The sequence below is a fragment of the Euwallacea similis genome, chromosome 10 (genome assembly GCF_039881205.1).
Source record: "Euwallacea similis isolate ESF13 chromosome 10, ESF131.1, whole genome shotgun sequence".
NCBI classification, from domain to species: Eukaryota; Metazoa; Arthropoda; class Insecta; order Coleoptera; family Curculionidae; genus Euwallacea; species Euwallacea similis.
Genome location: NC_089618.1, coordinates 4,424,738 through 4,444,979, shown reverse-complemented (window position 1 = coordinate 4,444,979; position 20,242 = coordinate 4,424,738). Strand labels below are relative to the sequence as shown.

The following is a 20,242-nucleotide window of genomic DNA, read 5'->3' as shown; positions in this document are numbered from 1 at the left end:
TCTCACTTACCATCAGGCTTCATGCTCTCAATAACATTCAACTTGGTGTCCACCCAGTAGAGAGTGTGCCCCATGGGGTAGTCAATAGCCAACCCGGTGGGATGTCTAATTTCATCTGTAATCAAAGGGCGACGCTTTGAACCATCCATCCAAGCCACCTCTATCTTCGGCGCCGATCCAGAGTCCGTCCAGAACATTCTACCCAGCTGCGGATCCAACACCAAAGAAGTGGGATTTTCCAGGCCCACATTAACCAAAGCCCTGCGGTACCTTCCATCAGTTTTAGCCACCATGACTCTTCCTTTGGGCTTGGATCCGGCCCTGTCTGTTTCCGCCCAATAGAGATTATCCCCGATCCAGTCTACGGCTATGGCAGTGGGTTTGGAGCTACCCTTCATCTCCAAATCCTGGGCAAAACCAGTTTTAACCTCCCCATCCAAGGCCAATGGGAGGTAGCTGCGCTTAATGGTTTTATCGTAGGAATCCGCCCAGAAGATCATTTTGGTTGATGGGTGATAATCCAGGGCTTCAATTCTCTTTTCCTCACTGATGATCCCTTTTTCGTCTTTGAGCAATAGGTCCAAAGCTCGAATTTCCGGGCCGTTGGCGAAAAGCAATTCAGAATTCTCGGTCATAGCTCGGCACACGCCGGATAACTGATCGGATAAGTGGAACCCATCTCTACACGAACAGGAGTAGGTTCCATTAAGGTTCGTGCATGTTTGTGAGCAGTGGTGTTGCCCTGTGGCGCATTCGTCCACGTCTTGGCAAAGCTTCCTGTTGTCCTTTGATATAATAAATCCAGGAAAGCACGTGCAGATATATCCACCTCCTGGAACATTAGTGCAAGTATGCTCACACCCCCCTCTAGTAGAGTTGCTGCAGACATTATTATGGTGACACCCCAGTTCATCCGAGCTATCCCCGCAGTCATCCCCAAAGTCACAAACTTGCTTCCGATCAATGCACTTATCATTAGCGCACTTAAACTCGGTAAACACATTACAAGGGCGCATTTTCTTTGCGCATAAAGTCATGTTATTCTCATCGGAACCATCCCCGCAGTTGTCCACCCCGTCACATAATTGGTACCTAAATAATTAAATTAAAAACCACAATCAAAGCAACGAAAAAGGCTTACTTGGGGATGCACTTGTGATTGGTGCATTGGAACCGCTTCAAGCTGTCGCAGTTGAAGTCGTTGCACAGAGATGGCGCCTCATCGGAATTGTCACCACAGTCATCTGCGCCGTCGCAGATGTCCGCCTGGCTGACGCACAGGTGGTTGTCGCATTGGAATTTCGACTCGGGACAATAGCGTCCGCCCGGGTACTTGGGGGGACAGTTCTTTTCGTCGGACATGTCGCGGCAGTCGCGGTCGCCGTCGCAGCGGAAGTACGCGGCGATGCAGTGGCCGCTTGCGCATTGGAAAGTACCTGGTAATGCAGAAAAATTAAATTAGGCAATTAGTAGAGGTTGGCACCTTTATAAAAATGTCGCTCAAGCAAGGAATTGTCCTCCGCACTAATGATTGTACAATACAATCAAAAATTGATATTACTCACCGTTCTTGCACTGGAACCCGCTGCAGCCGTTCTCATCTGAATTATCGCCGCAGTCGTCCTCATGGTCACATCGCCACCTGGACGAAATACACTTCCCATTACTGCACTGGAACTCAGACTCAGAGCACGCCCGGTAAATCCCCTTGCACATTTCCTCCACCTCATCGCTGCCGTCCCCGCAATCGTCCGAAAAATCGCAGATCCACTGTTTGGGAACGCAACGATTGTTTTTGCACTTAAAGTCAGTATCCGTATTGCACGACGGACAATTCTCCGGTAATTCGTCGCTGTTGTCGCGACAATCATCTTTACCATCGCAGAAGAGCCACTTGGGGATGCAGCGGTAGTTGGTTTTGCCTGGACACCTCTGCCAGCCCGTGGTGCAGTTTCTTTGCCGGCACATGTACGCTGGCTCGTCCGAATCATCCCCGCAATCGTTGTCGAAATCGCACATCCACAACTTCGGAATGCACTTGCCGTTCTTGCAGGCAAACTCAGTCTCGTCATCGCATTTTCTATTGTGGCAAATCGCCGGGTCTTCATCAGACCCGTCTTTGCAATCTGGGTCTCCGTCGCACTTCCAACTGTTCAAAATGCATCTTCCATTGGATTTGCACTTCATCTCCAACTCCGGACACTCCTTATCGCAATTCTCTTCATCTGAATTATCGCCGCAATCGTCAGTGCCATCGCATATTGTCGCCGAAGGAGTGCAGTTGTTGTTTTTACATTGGAAAGTGCCGTTGCGGCACTGCCTAGGTGGACACGTGTCAGGTTCATCAGAGCCGTCTTTGCAGTCTTTCTCAGCGTCGCATTTCCAGAACCAGGGAATGCACTTTTCGTCGCTGCCCTTGCACTGCCACTGTCCTTCAGTGCAATTTGCAATACACGTCTTGTTATTCAGAGCCAAGTAGAATTGATTCGGACACGCGCATGTGAATCCTGTTTCTCCCTCTTCGCCGTAACCATCGATGTTCAGGTAACTCGAAGCGGGAGGGGGTGAAATTAAACACAAATGTGAACACCCTCCATTGTTAACTCCGCAAGGATTGGTGTATGGCAGCTGCCTCAATGGGTGCATAATATGTATATCATAGGGCTTATGAGTGGTATTCCTCAAAAGTTGCAGATCCTTCCCAGTGAATTTATTGGACCTAGAAATGGCCTTCAGATTCCAATCGGTCCAGTAAACGAAATCGTCAAAAAGACTTATGGCGAATACATGCGGCACGGCGCTGCCTGAGAGCACCACATGTCGATGGCGACCTTCCAAATCAGTGAAGGCGATGTAGTCCAAGTGGGCGTCAGCGAAATAGAGCTTGTCCGTGAAGAAATCGATGGTCAAGGCGTTGGGCCAGGCAATGTCGTCGTTCCAAGTCAAAATCCGGGTGAAATTCAACCCGTCCATGCCCAGTTTTCCAATGTAGGCTTGCAAGTGCCAAGAGGTGAAGTACAAGTAGCCGGTGCCCGGGTGCACTACCAACGCTCGCGGATCGGCGATGGCGGATTTTAGTGTTTTCCTATTGGTTCCGTTCAATTCGGCCACGTCCAAGTTCTTGGAGTGGCGGTCCAGCCTAAGAGGAGAAAATCGCGTAAAAAACATTCTCCCTTAAAGAGATTTAAGGTGCAACTCACCAGTAAATCTTCCTAGCGATCCAATCAATCGAAATGCCCTCTAATCCGTGCGAGTCATGCCTTATAATCGCCTCCCTTTCGTTAGAGCCCAAACTGCTCCTGAAAATCGTCTTGGCGGTGACGTCGCAGAAGTACATCTTCTGTTCCACGTAATCGAAGTCCAGGGCCACCACGTTCATGAGATCTTGATGCACCAGATCGTAGAATTTCGCGTCAATCGACATGTTCCTGATGTAGTACTTGTTGGTGAACACCAGCCAAGGTTCGATCTTGTCTTTGCGCTTGCAGGTGTGTTCGTCTGCCTCCCTTTCGTAAAACTGCTCGTTGCACTTGCAGTAGAAACTTCCGGGGGTGTTAGAGCAGTACTGCGAACACACCCCCGGGGTTTCGATGCACTCGTCTACGTCTGCGCAGGCTTTGCCGTCTTGCAATAACCTGCAACAAGCAAGTCAGGATCTGTTACATAAAGGAAAATTCAATAACGCACTTGTAGCCTTGATTGCATTCGCAGTAGTATCCGGTTAGGGTGTCCACACACTTATGTCCGCATTGGTGAATCTCTACTTTAGCGCACTCGTCCACGTTGCAATGCGCAGGCTCGTCTGATTCATCTGTGCAATCGGGCACTTTGTTGCACACCAAGTGGCCCTCAATGCACTGCCCACTGTTGCACCGGAATTGCGTCGCGTTGGGGCAGGTAGCGTTGTCTTTTTCTATTCCAATAATCTTTAGAAGGGTGGAGAGAGACGAGGGAGAAACTTACTGCAATTGACTTCGTCGGAATGGTCTCCACAGTCATCTTCGCCGTCGCACCGATACTGATGCCGAATGCATTTGAAGTTCTGGCAAGTGAACTCGTTAGCGCTGCATGTCTTGTATTGCTGGTTGCATTCTTTGCCCTCGTCGGTGCCGTCGCCGCAATCGTTGTCATGGTCACATAACCAACCCTGTATTTATTTACCTTTGTAATATCAACCCCGTGGCTTTGGTGCAGCATGTTTAAGCAAAAACTAGCTCCAAATCAAGTGTTTTTTCACCTTGTTAATGCACCGCCCATTGCCGCACGTAAACTGCTCTTCGCTGCACGGTTGAGGGCTGGCGCAATGGTGGATGGTGGCGTTTTCATCGGCCCCATCGATGCAGTCGGGGTCCCCATCGCACAACCACTTGCGAGGAATGCACTGGGCCCTGCCCCACTGTTTGTTCTCCTCACAGGTGTACTCGGTCTCCTCGTCGCATTTACGATCGTCTAGAATAGAATATGAGCGTAAGATGCAGATTGGTGAGCGTCGCATCGTTGCGAAACTTACTGCACTCGTGTCTGCTGTCCTCGTCGCTGTTATCCAAACAATCATTGTCGCCATCGCAGATGTAGATCCTGGGCACGCAGTTGCCGTTATCGCAGGTGAACAAATCTCCAAAGCAGGTGCGTCCGTCGCTCTTGCAATACTCCGGAGGCTCGTCTGCACCATCGCCACAGTCGTCGTCACCATCGCAATACCATGTAGCTGGAATGCAGCGATGGTTGGAACACCTGAAGCTGTTCTGAGGACACGTGCGCTGTGCACAATGTAGCGGATTTTCGTCGGAATTGTCCCCGCAATCATTGTCACCATCGCACAGCCAATAGGGCTCTACGCATATGTTGGTATTTTCGCATTTCAGGTGTTTGGGAGGACAAGTAGTGTTGTGCCCGCATCTGGTTTGAATGAAATTAGATTTCGTTTTCTTAAAGAGGACCAGAAATACCTCTCGTGCGTTTCATCAGAGGTGACGTTATCCTTGCAATCGTTCACCCCGTTGCACACCTGCGCCATGGGAATGCAACGATGATTGAGACAAGTAAACTCGCCATCTGCGCACGGGGGGTAGTCGCAGTTCTCCTCGTCCGAGCCGTCTTTGCAGTCGTTTTCGTGATCGCACTTCCAGGATTTGAAGATGCAACGGCCGTTGTTGCACCGGAATTCGTTGGGGGAACACGAATGGAATGCTGGAAAGAAATTAACGTAAAGAAGATAACGACATTTTGGCGACCAGTGCTCACCGCAGTAGTTGGCCTCTTCGTCGGAATTGTCCCCGCAATCGTCCTCACCGTCACACGCCCACATTCGCGAGATGCAGCGCCCGTTGCGGCAGTAAAACTTACTAGAGTCGCAAGTCAAGTTCTTGGCTACGCACATGCGCCCTTCGTTCACCAGTTTCGTGTTGTCGTCGCACCTTGTTTTGAAAAAATTACAGTGATCATAAGGATTTTTTCTATCGAAGATAACTAGATGTTTCATAAGATGGCAATACCGTTCTTTTCGACATCATCCTCGTGGCAAAGTTACCAGAACTTTGACTTTTTTAGACGTTTCTTACCTGCACTCAGGTTTGGAGTTGACACCGGGATGGCAGCTCTGGGCGCAGCCGCCGTTGTTGATTTGACAAGGATTGACGTTGCATTTTTGACGTTTGTCTGAGTAGACTTGAATATCACGCGGGCTGTCTTCTAGGCGTTTCACCTAAGTAAACGTGTTTTACTGTAGATGTATCACTCTTCCCACATTATTTTGAAACTTTCATGAGTATCAGTATCCAGAAATTTCCCGTAAAGAATACAAACATAAGATTACTCACCATCTCAATCATATTGGCCCCCGTGTGCTTCTCCGCCCTGTACACTCCCCGGAGCTGCAAATCCGTCCAATAAATATACTCCCCAAACACTGTGATCGAAAAGGGGTAAATGGTGGCGGCCACCAGAATCTCCCTGTTATTGCCCTCCAGATCGCTCCTCTCTATCTTCTCTCTCACTGCGTCGGTCCAATAGAGCATGCGCTCGTCGTAATCAATGGCCAATCCACTGGGCTGCGTCAGATTTTTGTCAATGATCACTTTCTTAAGAGACCCCGCCATGGTGGTGCGCAAAATCTTCCCGGATGCCCCGAATTTCCCCCAATCCGTGTAGTACAAAGTGCCGTTGCACGGGTCGATCACTATGGCTCTGGGCCGCTCCACTCTAGTGATCATCACCAATTGAGAGCCGTCGAGATTCATCGCGTAAATGCTCCTGTTGGAGGAGTCGGTCCAGTAGATTTTTTGCTGCGTCCAATCATATGCGATTCCCTCGGGGTTTATTCCTGAAAGGTTCAGTTAAACCATGACAGAAAATAAATGCAAATAATTAGTCGTACCTTTATTCTTGATATTCGCAATGTTCTTGCCGTCCGGCTCTGTGGCCGACATGCTCGCAATTCGGGCCCAGGGTCGGATTTGCGTGAAGAGCAATGTTTTGTGATTATAGTCGAAATCCACCCCTACGACGTTCGTTAAATTTCCAATGGGGGAGAAAGGTAAAGTGGTGGCTTGTGGATCCAGGTTGATAGAGCGCACTTCGGTCCGCGTTGAGAACACCAAATACTCATTCACGGACTCGCATCTACGTCCTAAAATCTCCATTTTGCAGACGCCTGAAGCCGGTCAAAAATCATCTTACCGTCCGAGGACAAAGTCCCAGTGGCGCAGTCGCATTTGAACGGGATCGGAGCTTCCGGCACCGAGGCGAAACACAACTGCTCGCATCCCCCGTTGCCGAACTTCCTGCAGGGGTTGCTGTCATCTCCTGGTTGATTGGTAATATCGAAAATGGCAATGTCGCGCAACTTGTCCAAGTTAGTGCGCACTCTCGTGGGAATTGTCGTATTTCCGGGGAACTTGGAAGCTTTGAAGACTGAGCGAAGGTTGCGATCTACCCAATAAAGCTCGCTCTTGTACACGGCGATTCCCATAGGATTGGGCAAATTGCGCCTGATCACCTGCCTGCTGCCACCCTTATAGGAAATGCTCTGGATCATGTCCAATTTGGCGTCTACCCAATACACGTCATGGGTATTCATGTCGATCGTCAAGTCTCTGGGGTTACTGATGCCTGAAGTGACCAAAGGCTGCCAGTCAGATCCGTCCAAATTAGCTTTGCCGATACGCGGGTATTGGCCGTAATCGATCCAAAACAGCAATCTTTTCATGGGATTTACTGCCAACTCCCTTGGAGAGTCCGTGGTGGTCTTTACCAGGACCTTTCTATTGCTGCCATCCAACCAGCCGACCTCCACGTAGTTTTCGTGCGGGAAAACGTTGGTAAAGTACAAGTTTCCGGCGATCCAATCGATGGCCAAGCCACGGATCCCATTGCTGCCTATCCCATCTTTGATTACGTGCTGCAATTCTAAAAATAATAAACTAAATTAATGAGCTCCTCTATCGTTGCCCAATGGATCTTACCCGTGCCGTTGGGCCTGATCCTGAAAATACCGTTCCAGGGACCGCGGTTGAACTCCACCCAGTATATCCAATTTTCAGAATAGTGGACGTCCACGTGCAAAATATGGTGTCCCAATCCGGTGATAGGGACCATAGCCTCGGAGGAATCCTTAATGCTATAGCTATACGTAAACAAATTAGATAAAAAACAAGAAAAATGGAAATATTAGGACGTCCTTACCCTCTGGCTTTGTCCAGTTGCGAAACCACCGCGAAAGTCTTAAATGGCGAGCAGTTGATGTCGTTGCCCTTGTAGCCGATGCTGCAGACGCACCTGCGTGTCCTCCCCTCGCCAGGAATGCAAATCTGCTCGCATCCTCCATTGTTGATTAAACAGGGATGATCCACAAAGGTCCTCTTCTTGAAAATGGTAAACGTCCTCAAATCTGGCTCGTTCTCCATTAGAACTCTATCGCTACCGCCCGAAGGAAGAGCCACTTGGACCAACTTCTCAAAGGTGGGATCCAGGTAATACAGCCGATTTCCCATTACGCTGACAGCCTTGGGAAGGGCAATATTGTTCGCAGCTGTAAGAATGGTGGTTCTCTTCGATCCATCTGTAGACACGCTTTGAATCACGGGTAATTGGGTGCTGAAGTAAATGGTCTTGGTTTCAATGTCGATGGTGATGGCCTCGGGCCAATCCACGTTCTCCACGAGGATTGCAGGGTTTGTACCGTCCATATTGACCTTTATTAATAAAACATTGGTTTACCACATCGCTTATTAAATGCAACAATATCTTAACGACAATCTCAATGGATTCCTGTATTAATGGGGTCATTAGCGAACGATCTTGCACGCCTGAAAAGAATATAATGAAGACAACTTTTATCTACCTTTCCAATCTTTTGTGGAACTCCGTTGCCTCCGGCATCGGTCCAGTATAATTTCCCTTCCGTGGGGTCCAAGCACATGGCCCTGGGGTCCGCCACGGAGGTCCTATTGCCGTCGTTGGACAGAATGATGGTTCGGTGGCGGATTTTGCTGTCCATGCGCACCAGTTCGAAATTGCTGGCCAGACGATTGGCGATGAAGAGGTTCCTGCCCAGCCAGTCGAAGGCGATGGCGCTGGGAGCGCCCACGATCCCGTTATCGGTACCCAGGACTTGGGTCTTGTTGCCTCCTCCCAGAGGGGTCGACCAAAGAGTGCACTGCAACGAGGTTTACCTCATATTCGTTTTCGGTATTTTGTTAACGTTTGAACTTACATTATCCTCCGCCTCTGCCCGACACTCCAACCAAAATATCGAATTTATCTTCTTGTCATATTCGACCTGCTTCCCATTCTCGATGCCAACTATCGGAGTTATGGTCCCGGCGACATTTTCTCCAGGAGTGAGGCTCGTGTCAATGATTTGCGACCCCTTCATCAGCAAAATGAACGGAGTATCATCCTCCACGCATCGACTCTCGGGAGTCAACTTGAAGCCCGCTCTACACTTGCAAGAGTAACCAGTGCTGGTGCTGGGACTAGCGAGGCAGAGATGCTCACATGGGACTTGAAAGCACGGATTCTCGGTCATGGGCTGTAGGCTGGGATGGTGCACGTGGATACTCAAAGGCTGCGAGATCAAGTGGGAGACAACAGTTTGGTTGTTGCCCTTGAATTTGTGAGCAGAGAGCACACGATTTAACTGTCTATCTGTCCAATATAACGTGTCTTCGAAGATGGTTAGAGAGTGTGGGTGAAGAAGGTAGTGACTGCCCGCCAAAACATTTTGCCTGCCGCTTCCATCATAGTTGCAAAAATCTATGAAATCCAGCTTTGAATCAGCGAAATACACGCGGTTGTTGGTCGTATCCAATGTCAGTCCATTGGGCCAGTAGATTTTCGTATTAATAATCACGCTTCTATTGGACCCGTCCATCCCTATACGCTCAATTCTCGGGTTTTCTCCCCAATCAGTCCAGAACAACCATCGGGCACCAGGTTTGGGGTCCAGGCACATCCCTCTGGGCTGCGTAATGTTCTCCTTAACCAAGACAATCCGATTCAAACCACTTTCCTTGGAAACTTCGATGGTATTTAGCTTGGAATCCAACCAGTAAATGTTCCCGCCCACCCAATCGTAGGCCAACCCTTCCACCAAATCCAGACCGGTCGAGATTATGTCCAGTGGCACGCTATTTCTGTCCAACTTGGAGATCTTTTTCAGCTTCATGTCCGACCAGAAAATCGTTCCCGAGTGCATGTTTGAGGCTGTGGCGACCACGTTTTCCACGATAATGGGCACGCGTTCCAGGCCTTGGTCTTTAAGATCTGCCACGAGGATCGAGTGCCGATTTGAGATTATCAGGAACGCGGAGGAATGATTGTAGGCTTTGCAGGAATGTTTGTCCGGTTCGAGCAAATATCCAGGGACGCAGCTGCAATAGTACGACCCCTTGGTGTTGGTGCAAGTCTGAGAACAAGCGCCGGCAGGTTCGCACTCGTTCAAGTCCTCACAGGTTAGACCACCAGAGGTGAGCGTTTCACCCTCGGGGCAGAGACACAAGGGGCCCGTAGGCGTTTGCTTGCATTTATTAGAGCAGAGCCCGGTTTGGTGTTGGCATTCCTTGAATTCGCAATCGGGGCCTTCATCCGCCCCATTGGGACAATCGGGTTTATTATCGCACACGCTTGTTATGTTGACGCAGCGATCGGTCACTCCTGGGCACAGCCACTGATCGGCGGCACACCTAAAAATCGCCACAAACGCTTAGCGCGGAAAAAAAGTAAAGTTTGGCAACGCCGAGGCTCCCGTCTCGTTTACGGTGGATGCCTAAAAGACGCAACCAGTGTTGTCAAACGTCGAAATAAGTAGGAAACACGAAGATCATTCGATAGAGACATTACTCAAGAGCCCACAACACTATTGGTCAATCGCAAGCATTGCGGCGTTGCCGTCTTTTTCTCTTATCTACCTTAAATTTAGAAATAAAGGGAGAGAAGCGTTTGTTCACCTGTAGGGTGGTTTCTTGCAGGCGTGCAGTGAGCTCTCATCGGACCCATCCTCGCAGTCGGGCTTTCCATCGCAAATGTACGCTTTAAAAATGCATTGAGCGTTGCCGCACTTGTAGAAATTGACAGGACAGTCGATGTTGCCGCAAGACTGCGGTTCGTCGGAGCGATCGTCGCAGTCAGGGGTTCCGTCGCAGTACCACGACTTGGGGATGCAAATCCCTGAAGACTGGCACTGGAATTGCTTCTCCATGTTGCATTGGTTGGGCGCGATGGAGGCTGCAAGTACCGCATTAAACTCCGCAGTAAACTCCGGCAAATTTCCGGACTAAAACGTGACTTACGACATCCCAATTCATCGGTCCCGTCATTACAATCGGGGATTCCGTCGCATTTGTAGCTCTCCTGCACGCACTGTCTGCCGTCAGCGCATTTGAACTGGTTGTCTTTGCACTTGACCGGTGGACAGTCCTGCTCGTCCTGTTTGTCGAAGCAGTCGTCGTCACCGTCGCACACCCAATTCTGAGGTATACAGTGACCGGTCCTGGGACAAGTAAACTGGTAGTACGCGCAGGTCTTTTCTGCGCATGAATCCCCCTCGTCACTTCCATCCCCGCAGTCGTTCTCAGAGTCGCATTTCCAGCTACAAGCTCGCTGTTAACGTACCGAAACCTGACAATTAATCGCAGCTTACCTGCTAGGGATACATCGCCCATTATCGCAGTGGAACTGCGTGGAACTGCAGGTGACATTAACGCATCCAGTTTCGTCACTAAAGTCTCCACAGTCGTTCTCAGCGTCGCATTTAAAAGTCAAAGGGATGCACCGGCCTGATTTGCACTGAAACTCTTGGGCGTTGCAAGTAGGCTCTACATAACGAGTTTTGTACACAAAAATACACTCAAAGGGGGTCTGAACGTACTGGTGCAGTTTTGCTCCTCATCGCTGTTGTCCAAACAATCGTCGTCGCCATCGCAGACCCAAGATTTGGGAATACAACGCTGGTTGTTGCAGGTGAAGTCCCAGCTGTTTGGACAGGCTTGAACCGGCGGTTCGTGGTTGGGATCGGGCTGGCAGGATTTTTGGTCCTCGAGCAATCTCTCCCCATAGGGACAACCTGAGATTGAAAAGTACTAAGAAAAATTCCAGAAGCACGTCCCTGCACGAAGTAGCAATGGCAACACCGCATTTTACAGGGTGTTTTGATTTTTTCTTTTCGTTATTTTCGTTCAAATTTTTTGATTCGATAATGACGTGAACCGAGCTCAGCGACTTACCGCACTTGGGTATCAATGGCCCGCCCATGGTGGGTACCGCGAAACACAGCTTCTGGCACCCCCCATTGCCGTAGAAACACGAGTGATTCTCAGTGACATTTTGCTCCGATTTCGAATAAATTTTCACCCCATAAAGCCGATTTGTTTGGGGCTCCCGCACCAAAGTCTCCTCCCCTTCGCCGGTCAATTTATGCAGCCGTATAATTGCGTCCAATCGCCAGTCGGTTATGTACATAAACTGCTTGTAAATCACAATACTGCGAAGCACAAAACTGCCTTTAGCGCCCCAAGAAATCTTCAAAAAAACTCACCTAAAAGGATGTCTGATAAGGCGCGAATTTACAGTCTTAATATCAGTCCCATCTAAATTGGAATGCTGCACGTGGTCCAAAAGGGCATCGCACCAATACAATCTATCAGTTTCGAAGTCTATGGAGAGCCCATTGGGCCACCCCAGAGTGAGGTTCTTGAAGACCGTCAAGTTGGTCCCATCAGTGAAAGCCCGGGAGATATTCGCCGGCCTGTCCCACTCGGAAAAGAACACGAAACCTCGGTTCGGGTGGACAACAATCGCCCTGGGTCGCTTCAGGTTCTTCAAAAGGGTTCTTCGGTAGGTCACATTCCTGGTCGAGAGGACATTGAGGGTGCCTTTGCGGCTGTCGATGTAGTACAGATTCTTGGCCGCCCAATCCACTGCCAGACCTTCCACTCCCTCGTTTTGGGAGGCCAAAACGATCTCTTTGGAGTCCCCTTTGAGGTGCACACGGTAAATTACATCTTGGAGGACGTCAGAGTAGTAGATTTGTTCTTCGTTGGCGTCAAAATCTAGACCTACAAATCTAAGAAAAACGACTTAATTCAAATGTCTTTGGATCGTAAAAAAATCGGAGAAAATTGCATAAAATGGAACTGTGGCAACGATTTCAACAGCAACCAATAGCGCAGTGTTGCCATTTTACTGGCTTATCAGAGTGGAGGATCCCCTCCGACTCCCATCCGGGGAATCCCGTCGAAATTATGAATTTAATGCCTGCTGGTTCACATACCTCGCTCTTCGTGAAACCACCGGCAAAATGGCGTCGCTGAAGCCCTCAATGACCGGGTCCAGGACTTTGCCCTTAATGAATCGCTGCTGTGAGTACATGAGGAAATCCATCACTTCCTCGCACTTTTGCTCGTCGAGCAGCAGCCTGTAGCCAATGTTGCAGGCGCACCTGTAACCTTCAACAATCGCTTAATACATCGTGCTCATGGCAAAACGAGTAACAAACCTAAAATGGGGGGATATCTAGATCCGGCCACCTCAGTTTGAGTCACGATGCACAAGTGCTGGCAACCCCCATTGTTGGCCCCGCAAGGGTTAGTCACGGGGCGCTGCGCCAAGGGATGCACGGCCTTAATGGCCCTAGGGTCTCTAATTTCTTTTGTCCGAAAGACGCTCTGTATGCTGGTGCTTTCGAATTTGTCCACAGACATCACTCCTTGCTTGGTGCTGTCGGTCCAATATACTCGATTCTCAAACAATGCAAGACGAGTAGGGCTGGGCACTTGCTGGCCTCTGATGACCAGAAACCGCTTCTGTCCATTATAGTCAACGGTCTCGATATAGTCCAGCAGGGAATCGCACCAAAAGACTCGCTTCGCGACCGTGTCCACCGCAATACCCGAAGCTTTGTACGCCGCTTCGGACACGATGCTCACAGTGTTGGTTCCGTCCATGTTCGCGCGCAAAACTTGGGAACTATCGGCCACGAACATTAAACCGACCGATGGATCCAGAGCTAAATCTGCGGGGTTGGTCAAGTTAGAGCTGAGGACAATGGCGTGCGCCCTAGGCCTGCCTAAGGGAGCGTCCAATTCGAAAACATCTATTTTTTGGCCGATTCCGTCGGCGACGTAGAGTTTGTCCCCGACCCAGTCCACGGCAATGGCCACCGGTAGCCACGTTCCAGGGAGGACTATGTCTTGCTCGTGTTGGCCGAAGTTGTAGGCGCCCTTGAGCTGTTGGGAGTGGATCTGGAAATTGATACAACAAGTCAAAATCTACGGCAAATTTGATTCTGGTCGCACGAAATTTTGAATTGTTTCAAGACCAATTTAGGGTCACTTCGTGGCGAAATTTGGGGTCGCTCGAGCTGAGTCGGACACGACAATAATTCGGCCAAAAACAATTGCCAAGAAACTCACCCTCTTAGTTTTGACATCGGACCAATAGAGGACGCTCCTGTTGTAGTGGAAATCCAAGCCGCTGGCGCCGGTAGTGTTCACCACTATGGTCGAGCTACTTCCCGAGGGATTCAGCATGAAAATGCTCTTGTCATGCGCGAAATAAAGCTGCATACTGTTGGAATCTTCGACGATACAGCGATTGTTCTTCAGGTTGTAGCCGGGGGCGCAGGAGCAGCTGTAGCTCCCCGGCGTGTTAGTGCAGAGCTGGTCGCAGTAGCCCCAGAGGGCGCACTCATCTCTGTCCGCGCATGTCTTGTTGTCCGAGGCCAGGACTTTGCCGTCTGGACAGTAGCACTGGCCGCCTAGAAATGTTTGCTGTAAAACGTGGACAAAGATCACAAGTAGCTGGTACCTGTCAATGAGGCTTGGCACTTGTATTCACACTTCAGCAGAGGACACGCGAGTATCGAGCACGCATCTTTCTCATCTGCATTGTCCTCACAGTCGCTTTTTCCGTCGCACAGTTTATTCCTGGGTATACACTTATGGGTCCCGTCTCTGCCTCCTTTGGGGCACAGAAACTTATCGCTGGGACAAGCGACAGCTGTACAATTGACCTCATCACTTCCGTCACTACAGTCCTGATACCCATCGCAATGAAAAGCACCGGGGATGCAGAGAGCGTTAGCACATCTAAACTGCACCCCATGGCAGACAGGGAAGTTGCACCCCGTTTCATCTGAGTTGTCGCCACAATCGTTCTTGTGGTCGCACTTCTGCGAACCCTCGATGCAGCGTTGTCCGTTGGCGCACCGGAATTGGTCCAATCTGCAGGATATGCCAGGACAGTTTTGCTCGTCTTTGCCGCTCCTGCAGTCCAGGTACCCGTCGCACTTCTTCTCCCTGGGAATGCAAGGATCGGAAGCTTTGGGACCGCAGTGGAAGTCGTCCGGCTGGCACTTGCGATAAGCTTTAAAGAACATGTTTTTTCCTTTAATGACCTAATATCACTAATCAAACTAGATTCATTTCAGGCACACTTGGCGCGAATTTAAGAGGGCAACGTCGCCAATGCTTGGTTTCAGTTTGCATATTTCCCAAGTTGATATTTATTTCTCAAGTCATATCGTTTTCAAGTGAAGTCAAATATTTTTAAAAAATTCCTTTCCCGAATGGTGAAGGTGAAATAAATTTGAGCGCAGCGACCTGGGTTTATTCTTTCAAAATAAATCTTTATCTTTATTATCTAGCTCCCGCATTTTAAGGCAATAAATAAAAATACAAGATTTCGTCGGGTCGCGCTCTGCCAAAATGATAAAAGGAAATTCCCGAGAAATGTAGTCAAATATTCGTACGAGTTTTCCCAGTTTTCAATTCCCCGATCTCGTCGATTTTTACGCGCGGTCTTTATTGAAAATCTTGAATAGAAAATGTACGGACAAGGTTTCGACAAGGCTTCTTTGTTTGGGCCTAAACTTATTTTTCGAAAACTGTACCGGTTTACTTTTAGAAGCTCCCCCGGTAAAACTGTTTACGCTAAACCCCCACGAATATCGTTGCCAAGCAAAATTACCTGTTACGCTAATCTTCTTAAGGGGCTCTTCTACCGTGAAATGAAAACCGTTTATTTAAGAACGTGAAACAACTCTTCCAACTCCATTTTAGCGATTTAAAAAGGTTTGCTTCGTTAGAGATGAGCAAGGGCGTTATCCCATAACAAATATGTACATAAAGTAACAGTCAAAGTAATGGAATAAGCCACCTATCCGAAGCGGCTTATTGGAACGAGGCTTCCAAAAAAGTGAAGATTTAAGAAAAGCGCCTATTTTTGCCTATTTCAACTTTTATTAACCACCACTGTTCCTATCGATTTATGATTCAAACCAAATGTTGACTGCTACGTATCATATAACCATCCTTCTTTAATACACTTTACAATAAACAAAGACGGCTATATGATGCGGCGTAGATGGTATTGTATGCAATTGACACAGTGGTGGCAAATAGTAATTGTAACTGCAAAAACTGGAATTTTGTTTACACAAATTTCTTGAAAATGGTTACGAATCTCCATTTAATTTCGACTTACTGCATTCAGATTCATCAGATCCATCAATACAATCCACGTTCATATCGCATCTGTAATGCGGTGGCATACAATAGGTTTTGTTGAATATATATTGTCTGCATGTGAGCTGTCCAGGTTCGCAGTCGGGAGGAGCTGAAATTTCACGGTCCCTCACTAAGATAGGGTACTTTGAACATACTCACCACACTGCTGGAACTCGTCCTCTCCTTTTTCGCAGTCCTTTTGGTAGTTGCACACGGATAATGACGATATACACTTGCCCTCCGGGCATTTGAACATACCTGGAGGACATACCACGCCAGTCGGGTCACCTGGAAAATAGAGGGTTTATTAGGTCTATTAGGAAATTTGATAGTTCCAAAGATGAAAAAATAGCGCTTGAGTACAGCTATTTCATGATCTAATCAAGAAGCTAAATGAAAGTCTCTGTGAACTCTATATCGAACTCAGATGTACTTCAGTTGAGGTCCCGGAACCTTGATCTTAAAGTTTGAGTAAACTTCGTTTTAGAACACTTTCAAAATCACAAAACGAGATACCCAAGTTACTCCATATCTCAGAAACTAGAAGAAATCAAGAGACAAAGTTATTGTCAATTCGCCCTAAGGGTAGGCCAAGAAACAAAAGAGAGCACCTGATTGGGGTGCCACCGCAAATTCAATTTCATCCCACTTAACCGAGGACCGGAAAACGGCCACTTAAGCAATTTTACGTCCGTTTCCAGCGCTACGAGAGCAGATTAGGGAAAAGCGAGTTAATTTTTTCCCGCAAAGGAACAAAGAGAGGGCTCAATTTTCGCCGCCAAAAAGGGAAATAAATAGCCAGTAAGCAAATTAAGTACGTGTGAAGAATAACCAGGCAATTTGGTCGGAGCCGTAAAAACCCCCATTGGAGCTCCCTCTATATCCCCCCCCCCCCTCCAAAAAAAAAAAGTTTAATATTTCAGATCTTACTTTCGGACGCAGAGCGAATACATACTACATCATCAAAAAGATTTTTGAAGAGGGGGAGGATCATCGTCCTGCATCCCCTAGGCACCTGACCGGAATGTATAATTGGCCAGTCCGAATATAATTCGTCCTGTTTTGGTTAGCTTGTTTAGGGGCCGCAGGAGAAATGCATGTTTAGGAGAAAAACAAAATTCGTTATGAAGAGACCGTGTATACGTTCTGTAATGTGGCACCAACATACGGCTGCACTAAGGCTGCGGCGGCGTAAATACACGAAAAACGGCCTTTGATATTCAAATTCCAAAAAGCTTTATACAGCCGCACACAGGTTTAATTTCAAACGTTGGGATCATGAATTATGGATTATTCTGGATACGCTACCAAAGTAGGGAGAACACGCCGATAGGCGAGAAAAACTAATTTAATTGAAATCGAGTTGTGCACAACACCAACAGGAAAGCGGTTCCCCATAATATTATTCAATTATTTCAATTGAGGCCTACATAGACCTGGTACTTATTCGGACTAAGGTTGAACTGGCCAATCATAATAATTATTTAATTGTTGAAAAATAAACCGAAAACTGCAGTACCTGTTGGTACCACTCGGTTATTTAACCGCTAGGATTTTTGCCGCTGACTGGACCGTTTTGGTAACACGCAATTACTTCGGCAATGTATTTGAATAGCTCGTTGCGGTTAGATGTCGCAGATCATAAACCATTCTTATATGGGTTAAAAACTGTCGTGGCTTTTTTTCGAGCGAAGTAATTGAACACTCGGCAGTTTTCCTGTAATCAATAACAAAGGCTGTGTTTGCGTTATTGACATAACTAAGGACAATGCATGCGGGTTTCTAACATAACAATTTAACTTTTGCGTCAGTTACGACTCAAATTTGCACGTGATCCGGCCTAATTAGAGAGCAAATTCTAATTCAGGTGGACTGTTCGCTTCAGAGAGTTTAATTGAAGACATTGAAAAATGCTTTCTCGACTATATGGCGAAGGAGGTTTTCATTCCACTCCTTCCGGCTGTCCGTTTTTTAGGTCTCTCCGCTAATGAAGAGTTACTTGAGACTTCGATTCCCAAGAGCCCCCCTCGTTCTCTCTCAATCCCTCGTTAATTTTTTAATTGGGCAAAAGCAAAATGTCCGGCTATCAGCAATTTTTTAATTATCCCTGGGTAATGACGGGTAACGCGAAGCGCGGTGACCCTTAAGGTTTTTTTTGTTTAGAAGGTCTTTCCTGAAGATGCAGCGAAATCTTGCCCTTGGAAATTACGTATAAATACGGACGTAACATAGAGTAAACGTTCAAGGCAACCTCAAACAAAGAAATAGTGGGCCTTGTGCGCTGGTACCGTCTTCCGTAACCATCATTTAAGGCTGCAATGTAACGCGCGTTTGTAAAAGTACCTGCCTATTTATTCCATAAATCGAGTGGATTTTTGCAGCGGTAAGGTGAAGGCCGACAAGTTGATTAAGTAGTCAAATCTGGTTCTTCTCGTGTGTTTTCGATGAACTTTGCATTCATTAATAAATCGAGTCGTGACCGTTCTTGACGCGCGATTTATTGGAACTAGTTTTTCTAATGCTCCGATTAGCAAGTGGAAATGATCCCGTACAGCACATACTGCCTTTATTGTTTCTCCATGGAATATGAAACTTTTTCTTCCCGGGTCATTTTTCCCGCTCCGGAGATAATACCGGGTCAGATTATAAATCCCCTCATTTCCCGCCAGACGGTGCAAAGTTTGCCGCACACAAACTTAGCAACTCTATTGCGGATTGGAGCCGCGGGAAAGGAGTTGTCTAATAGTACAAGTTTGGCAGAAACTTTTTGGGTTCGATGGCAAAGTTCTTTGGAGGTATCATCGACAGCTGGAATTCAGGACCAGGGGCTTTTTAAAAAATTCAAAAACGTGGGAAGTCGGGCAGAGGAGGATTGCGTCGCCTAAATCCTCTAATTACAATACTTCCTCTACGGCGACCGGTAGCCGTAGGAGGCATTTCATCCAACGGTTCTTGGTCTTATCGACAGGTTCGCGGTATAATCGCGTCAAACGCTTTCGACCGGGAATCTCTCGCTATAGCGCACCGTAAACGTTAAACTGACAATTAGAGTGTGAAGATTCCAAGCAGAGGACCGTCGGTTTTCTGGCCCTGAGAAGGCGACTTCTTCTCTTCCACCATAGATCACCAACACCGCTATTCGAGCATTCTTCAACTGTACGAATGCAACACAGATACATATAATTATCAAGTAATTTTATAATGGATTCATTTAAATATCTCTGGCAAATAATTATGGCAGCCTGGTAGCGCTTTCTATGTCACGCAGATGAGAAATTATATGTACACACAGGAATTTCGAATACACTTAATGTCGCATTTTTGAGTTGATGACAGTCGTAAACGCGGCTTAATGACGTTGGCCCGTAAACGTTAAACACTTGCCTTCGCGCACTTGAAGTTTAATCAGCTTAAGTGCGCAAGACCGAACATCATGCAGCAATTGTCCATATAATTAGCGGAGAATAAACAATGGCTGAGCTTCTTGGAAAGATTGCGTTGCGTAAGACCGAACAATATCTAAATTAGCATTAGCCGCCATAATTTATTATTGATTAACATTATCGGCTCACTTTTTCGACGCGCATGTTTCTCCTACACGTTTAGCGCCTCAAGACGAGGAGCGCACTTTTGAATGCGAAATATTCAATAGTTACCGTAACTTTCCAAGGGTCAACTCCGCAAACAAGGGAACTATCGCCATCATTGCGGAAGTTCCGCCAGAAATAATAGCCGGGACCTCTCAGGAATAGTAATTTCGCCCGGCAACGGTTTTCCGGTGAAATATCGCCCGTTTTTGTCCCGAAACTCCGGTCAAGTAACACTGATCCAAATATGTGATTTCTCAGCAATGATAGGTCGATACAGCTGTTGTATGGAGTTGCATTAATTGGCCAACTTCGGAAAATCGCGCGAACTCCCAAACAAACTTCGGGAAAATTGGATAATTGAAATTCTATAAAGTGCTAAAGTTTTCGTATTATAACAAAATGGTGTAACACCCTGTCGGGGTGGTATTATTAATGGTTCTTTATTGCAATTTACGACCATCGATTGCCGTTAGCACCCTCTACCCCCCCCCCCCCTCACCTACCCGGCCCCCTCCCCCCAAACCCTTCTAACTCAATTATTTAGCCCGTTTCGAGAACAAAGACACGTGCATTTATGCAATCCCGCTGGAAAACACGCAATTTTTAACTCGTTCCTCCCAAAGGTGATGCGAAATTCGGAATTTCAGC

General features: G+C 47.6%; 1 protein-coding gene across 1 annotated transcript in view; it reads right to left on the bottom strand.

Annotated features, from left to right (window-relative positions):
- The window catches only part of mgl (megalin), a 29,946-nt gene that overhangs the window by 2,146 nt on the left and 7,558 nt on the right, over positions 1-20,242 (bottom strand). Inside the window, exons 2-31 of the mRNA XM_066394088.1 lie at positions 16,164-16,292; positions 15,982-16,113; positions 14,305-14,862; positions 13,911-14,254; positions 12,995-13,739; positions 12,770-12,944; positions 12,035-12,562; positions 11,724-11,980; positions 11,369-11,563; positions 11,141-11,315; positions 10,791-11,089; positions 10,449-10,725; positions 8,714-10,184; positions 8,342-8,656; positions 7,684-8,192; positions 7,464-7,624; positions 6,679-7,407; positions 6,377-6,628; positions 5,820-6,322; positions 5,562-5,704; positions 5,245-5,417; positions 4,950-5,190; positions 4,511-4,899; positions 4,238-4,449; positions 3,964-4,147; positions 3,688-3,913; positions 3,201-3,635; positions 1,566-3,139; positions 1,142-1,436; positions 11-1,092 (exon numbers count right to left, since the gene is read on the bottom strand). Of these exons, the coding sequence (XP_066250185.1) occupies positions 11-1,092; positions 1,142-1,436; positions 1,566-3,139; positions 3,201-3,635; positions 3,688-3,913; positions 3,964-4,147; positions 4,238-4,449; positions 4,511-4,899; positions 4,950-5,190; positions 5,245-5,417; positions 5,562-5,704; positions 5,820-6,322; positions 6,377-6,628; positions 6,679-7,407; positions 7,464-7,624; positions 7,684-8,192; positions 8,342-8,656; positions 8,714-10,184; positions 10,449-10,725; positions 10,791-11,089; positions 11,141-11,315; positions 11,369-11,563; positions 11,724-11,980; positions 12,035-12,562; positions 12,770-12,944; positions 12,995-13,739; positions 13,911-14,254; positions 14,305-14,862; positions 15,982-16,113; positions 16,164-16,292 (12,708 nt within the window). The remainder of the gene's footprint in view (positions 1-10; positions 1,093-1,141; positions 1,437-1,565; positions 3,140-3,200; positions 3,636-3,687; positions 3,914-3,963; positions 4,148-4,237; positions 4,450-4,510; positions 4,900-4,949; positions 5,191-5,244; positions 5,418-5,561; positions 5,705-5,819; positions 6,323-6,376; positions 6,629-6,678; positions 7,408-7,463; positions 7,625-7,683; positions 8,193-8,341; positions 8,657-8,713; positions 10,185-10,448; positions 10,726-10,790; positions 11,090-11,140; positions 11,316-11,368; positions 11,564-11,723; positions 11,981-12,034; positions 12,563-12,769; positions 12,945-12,994; positions 13,740-13,910; positions 14,255-14,304; positions 14,863-15,981; positions 16,114-16,163; positions 16,293-20,242) is intronic.